At 45.0% G+C, this 6,102-nt stretch overlaps 2 protein-coding genes across 2 annotated transcripts; one reads left to right on the top strand and one right to left on the bottom strand.

Annotated features, from left to right (window-relative positions):
- Positions 1 to 736: 736 nt before the first annotated feature.
- On the bottom strand, positions 737 to 1,638 carry LOC131282266 (uncharacterized). Its single transcript, XM_058311680.1, has 2 exons — positions 1,239 to 1,638; positions 737 to 1,161 (listed from the first exon to the last, which is right to left on the bottom strand). The coding sequence occupies exons 1-2, from the start codon at positions 1,636 to 1,638 to the stop codon at positions 737 to 739; spliced, it is 825 nt and encodes a 274-aa protein (XP_058167663.1).
- A 2,480-nt stretch (positions 1,639 to 4,118) lies between these two features.
- LOC131281182 (uncharacterized) lies at positions 4,119 to 5,522 on the top strand. The gene is made up of 3 exons (XM_058310442.1): positions 4,119 to 4,213; positions 4,276 to 5,033; positions 5,100 to 5,522. Exons 1-3 carry the CDS (start codon positions 4,206 to 4,208, stop codon positions 5,360 to 5,362), a joined length of 1,029 nt encoding a protein of 342 aa, XP_058166425.1. The 5' UTR covers positions 4,119 to 4,205; the 3' UTR covers positions 5,363 to 5,522.
- The last annotated feature ends 580 nt before the right edge of the window (positions 5,523 to 6,102 follow it).

The raw sequence follows: 6,102 nt of genomic DNA, 5'->3' as shown, positions 1-6,102 counted from the left end.
TACTTCACTCTGCCGAGGCAGACTAATAAATCATGTTTCTCGTTCAGCGTTGCGCCAGCCCCAACCCAGTCCCCGGCTTTCACGTCCTGGTCCGATCATTCACTCATTCGGTGCAAAACCCCCAAAGAAACACCAAACGGTGCTTCCGCTTCCATTGTGCACGGAAAAAAACGAGGGCGGCAGACGAAAGGAAGCTTGGGCCCGGGGCAGGGGCAAGACCAGTCGAAAACCGAGTGGTGCGGAAATCCAAAAGCATTTTAGGAAAAAAGCCTCATCAAACCGGCGGAACACCCGCTCGCTCGCACCGGTTCGTTGTGCCGAAGGCGAGAAAAAGCACCCGAACCCGAACCTCTAGAAATGGGAACGCGTTTGGCTTTAGAAGGCTTCCGGCCTCGGGTGGGTTTTTCTTCCGCTTTTCTTCACCACCGAGCGCGGCACCACAGAAAGGCTAATATCTCATCACCATTATCATCGCCAACAGCAGCAATTCGTTCGTCATAATCACGCTCAAGAGCATCATCAAAACGAGCGACATCCGGGAAAATGGGGGTAAAATCGACACAGAACAGAAATGACACCGGCACGCTGAATGGAAAACGAAGAGAAGGGATTAGAAACCGCAGGCTATCATCCTATCTGACGCCATGATCCGAAGGAGGAATGCAAATGTAAGAAATTTTATAACTCTCTATACAACCATTTGGTTTTTAATTATGGAAATGTGTTCATAGAAATCTCACAAAATTCCATCAAAATCTGCCAACACTCCGCCGATATTTAGGAGCTCCAGAATCTTCAGCTTCTCCATGACCGACCTCACTTGAAACGCAATCCCGTCCGCGTGGTCTTCCACCTTCACTACCATACTCGACGGGCTCCACCCGCCGCCAAAGCCCGGTGAAGTCCTCTTCGATCGCAGGTTCAGCAGATCCAAATATTGCTGGACGTACTCCTTCAAATCGGCCCGCTCGTTCCGGGGTTCCGATCGCAGCACGAGCCAATTAGACATGGCGCCGCAGGCTTCACTTCGATTCGATAGCGCACGCAGGATCATCCGCTCGAGCAGCTGCACCTCGGACAGGGCTCTTCCTTGGGCTTCCGTAAGGGCCGACGGTGCCCGGTCCCGGCAGACACATCGACCGATGGGTTTTATCAGTTCCTCTACGGTTAAACGAGAAGTGAATAGTGGAATGAGTGTGTGTCGCGATCTTCCCGATCGACGATGGTGGGTCGCTTACCTCGAACAAACACTCGTCTGATGGGATGTCGTCTGGTTGTGGTCCCGTTGGATGTGGTTACGATGTACTCTAGAACGTCACCGAAGCGAGCTACCAGATCGGGGTTTTCTAGCATAAACTTCCCATCGATCGGCTCGGTGGTGCTGTTGCACAAACCGCACTCGAGGGGCTCCGTTTGGCCTCCGTAAAACTTCACGTACAACTCCACGCTGAACTTCACCGTGTCCGGGTTGTAGTGCGTCCACAGCCGGACGCCCTTCGGTGTGAGGACTTCCACGAACACTTGCCCCACCTTGTGGCCTTCTTGTTGTTCGTCCGTTCCACGAAACCAGTCTAACAGTCCACCACTTGAGGTGTGAAGTAGCTGTAACGCAAGCACTAGTACAATGTGGTGTTTCATATTTGGTGTTTGAAAAGTTATATGTTAATATAACTACAGGAAATAAAACTACATTCGTTTCAAGAAGGAAAATCAAATAAAAGTTTAATGAATCTAAGCCCCACACAGTAGAAACGAACAAATACGAGTGGATTGGAGCCGATCGTAGTACGCTGGCAACCATTCTTATCTCACGCTCGCTTGCATGTAGTTCAACAAATAAACCCCTGACCTACTGATCACGTTTACATTCCTTGTTTTTTCGTTCGCCGTAGATTGATTCATGGAGAGCAGTTTTGTTTGTTTCTTCTTTTTAATTCCGACAGCCATCAATTAACGAACCGAAGCCAAAGTTGAAATAAATTCATTAAAGAAATAATTTGCCCCACTCTACCGCCCCCCGGTTTTCTCGGCAGGAGATGGCGTGTCCGGATCGGGACCAACTTATCGGGATGAAGTTGGCATCGAAGAACCTGCAGAATCGCACGTTTGCCACTACCGTTTGTGCCGCGTTCGCCAGTACATCTTGTGTCTGCAAAAAGTAATTAAGCAAACAATAATTTATTTCACCAGCACAATTCATCTCCCCGGACGGGCGGAACGTCCTTTGGGGAGTATGCCGGAAATGGCGGTAGCTTAAAAATTCATTATCGCCCGGGATTTCCCATCGCCATCGAAATGGAAAGCCCGGGTGACGACTCGTGCCCGGCTGATAATGGGCTACCCTTGGCGCCGAGTGGCCTCACACCCACCCATCGGGGGTTCTCCGGGCCCCGATTCGGTCGGTGCGTGTTTTCCCCCCGCGCACCAGTCGTACCATTTTCGGACCCGCTGATTGGTTGCGGGTGCGGAATTTAAAAGCAATTACGCTAGCAAAACTCTTGCCATTAAAATTATTTTAATGGTTGCGTTTCCGTTGGCGCGCGTTTAATCGAATTCAATTATTTCATTATGGATAAAAATCCATCCAGCACACTGGAGATGGCGACCGGCGTAGATGGTTATGGGATAGAGAGTGGATTAAAGTAATCCTGTTTTTTTTAATCACGTAACAGGAAAAACACGTGAAGGAATGATATTCGCAACTCACTATTTTTTGCTTGCAACTTATGTTGCACTAATGATTTCATTTTCGCAGAATTTCATCAATGTAAAACCGATATTCTCGTTAACCCTTATTACCACGGCCACTTGCTCATTTCAAATTCTATTTCTGCTAGCCAATCAAACTTTCCAAAATTGGCAGCCTAATTAAAAATGGACAACCAGCTAATATTTAGTATGGTAGCTAGACTTCGGAAAAGGTTTACCATATTTTACATCAAATAAGAGTCCTGTTATGGTGGGAACCTATCAATACATATACAACCCCGAACTACATAAATAATGTGCTTTGATACTGTAGGAGAAATCAAAAGCCATTCACTTATCAGACAGGGCTTGATTTTCCCGAAGTGTTGTGGGCACTATCCGATGTGTTTCTCTCTAAAATTGCGCTTTCCCACCGCCACGCCAGTCGAAGCACGTAGTACCGCGAAAAACTTAAGAACATTATTCAAATTTTAACAAAATCCCTTTGCTGTACTACCGTTGCGCATCGACGGATGCGTTCCGGTGAGCGTTTCAACATGTGTTGAATGTACTTATCATGATTTTCATTCAATGCCGCGAACGCAACTTTTGCATGTTGCTACACGACCATTGATATGAAGCCCAACAAACCCCTCGAACAAACATGGCAGTCGAAACTTTTCCTTGTTTTCCATCATTGTTTCCATGGTCCATTGTTGCGCCTTTGAAGAGATTCAGTCGAGTTGAGGCCGATAGAATAGTTGATTCACGTGTACATGAAAGTTTAAATTTATCGTGAATAGAACAATGGCAAACATGAAAGCAGATGAGGGTGACGTACTTTTTACCGAAGCAAATTATTTTGAGTGTTGGTGCAAATTAAGATAATTTTATTCGCTATCGTATCATATATCCTGTTATAACAGGATACGTTTTGCTGTTCGGGACGGGAGGATATCTCATGTTATCCCTAATTTCCCAAAACTCATCGTGTGGTTTTTGAATATCTTAATCCATTGTTTCTATTGGTCAAACACTTCTCTTTTTCAAATGCTACATAAAATACCAAAAATCCGTTGATTTGTTAAAATTACTTGTGGTCGGAGCTGCTAGTTCATGGGAGGTGTCAAATTTGAAAGCTTTGTGATAGAGGGTGGATATTAATATTTAAATTGTGAATCAATCCGGAGCACTTGGAACGGAAACTACTTTTTTGATGAGCCAAGTTTCAGTACTTCAAGTAATTAGTTAACGAAGTATATTATTTCAAGTTCCTTAACAATTTTGTTCAATTATTACGCCTGAATCAAATTGTTCGCTGTACGTGAACCAACCTGGGTGCATCGTTCCGATACATAACCTTCAGTGGCGAACCCATGGGTACGGTGTGGATCACTAAACGCTACTTCAAAACAAAGAAAAATAATAACAATCACGAGCACGCCGAATTGTTTTGAATAACTCAGGCCAGCTGTTTGGCCATTTAAGGAGACAAATTTTGTAAAAAGTACACCGCAATGGATAGGTAGGTCGCTACGGGAAGATACCGCACCCCAGTAACTACATCGTACACTGCTTAACTTCCAGCATGTCGTTCGACTACGATCAATACTTTTCCGAGGAAACGTTCGTCATCGACGACTTCGGCGAAATCTGCGAGGACATTGTGCGGATAGCAAGTGCGAGCAGCGCGTATCTTTACAAGGATCTGGACAGTGAGCTACGCCATGACAGCCCTCCGCCCGGAAGTTTTATCGCGTCGAACCGTTGCTTCGAGAAAGAGGTCCCATCGCTGTTCTCCGAGATGGAATACCTTACCGAGGTGTCGCCTGAAACTGACGCGGTCTTGTTCGACCAGAAACCGGCAACGAGAGCCGTAAATCCGACTGAATTTTCTTGCAAACGCCTAGAACAAACAAACTCCAAAATCGGCATCGATAGTGTTTTCGCGGAATCTTCTCCCATTCGATCAGATAGTGTGATAGAACCGGCACCAACTGTTGGCAAGCAACCGGAGAAACCTGTTAAAGACACCCCGCACGCCGGCATCATAACCGATCCGTTGGATTATCAGCGCATTCTGAACAATTACCTCCAAAAAGGACGTCGGAAACTAGAAGCCAGTTCCTACTCAAAAATGAAAGCTTCCTGCCAGGCCAAGGAAAAGATGCATACACGTTCTACCTCAGTTGTCGAAACGGTCACAAACGCATCGATAACAGGAAAGGGTCGCGGGTCATCGCTTTTAGCAACTCCGATCGGTAGTAGCAACTATTTGCCGAACCACGGTTCAACAAACAACAACACTGCCACAGTAGTGAAACGACTTGCTTTTCCATCAACCGATCTCGTTCTTCCACACACTGCCGATCCTGCCCGGCTGTCGGAAAGTGGCATCGACTGCCAGCTACCTTCCAGCCCAACGTTACACCGTGGCCTGCTTAATCGCCCCATTGCGAGTTCGATGAAGACCGCGACCCCCCGTGCGTATCGTTGCCAGGATTGTAATGTTTCTTTCCCTTCCAGCGAGCTCCTGCGTAAGCATACCTGCATCATTTCCGAACAGTACCAGTGTCATCTGTGTTTACGCGAGTTCAAAAAGCGGAAAACGTTGGACCATCACATGAAATCTCACGACAAAGTGTTCTCCACCGATGACGATTTGCGAAGATAAGTCACGGAATTAAAAGTTAACGGTGATATAAGCGGCGTTAATGATCTTGAATATTATGCTCTTCATTGATGATTGATACCGAAATGATAAAACATACCTTGCTTTTAATTGTTAAATTTTCAAAGAACCTGGACTTAAATCCTGGACTGAGTATTGTGTTATATTAGATTTCGTTCAACTTTGTCGATTTAAAACTAACTTATTAAAATTTTACTAACGAAGAGCATGATACGCATGGATTAACGCGAGTTTTAATTTGGTTTTTTGCAGTCGTTTGGTTAAATCTACTGTTCCTTTCCGTTACAACAAACAGTTGGTTTGTTTCAAAGTGTTTTATTTCATTCGTTTCGCTTATGATGCGTGTTGTTTCGGGAGTCTCTATGTTAAAATGTTTTTCGTTAAATGTCTCGTTTGTCTTGCCAATAAAATGTTCGAAGATTCATCAGGCAATGTTTTCCTCTTACAAAGTAACAGGTCTTCATCTTTTAAGCGGGCTATCAACTCTCCTCTCCTGCTGAGCAATGTTGAAAAATCCTCCCTCTTATCAGTTCTTGAAATAGGATGCTGACTCTGGGCTGACAAGAGTACTCTTTTTTACACCATTTTGTTTTGGCATGAGAACCATATGTAATCGGTCATTATAACATTCAATAATTATACATTTCAGTTACATCATCCTCTTCACTTGTGTAATTTGTTGGTTTTTCTTGAACAATCAAATCAAAATCAGCTACGTTTAA

Source organism: Anopheles ziemanni, chromosome 2 (genome assembly GCF_943734765.1).
Source record: "Anopheles ziemanni chromosome 2, idAnoZiCoDA_A2_x.2, whole genome shotgun sequence".
NCBI lineage: Eukaryota > Metazoa > Arthropoda > Insecta > Diptera > Culicidae > Anopheles > Anopheles ziemanni.
This window is presented reverse-complemented; position numbering and strand designations above follow the sequence as displayed.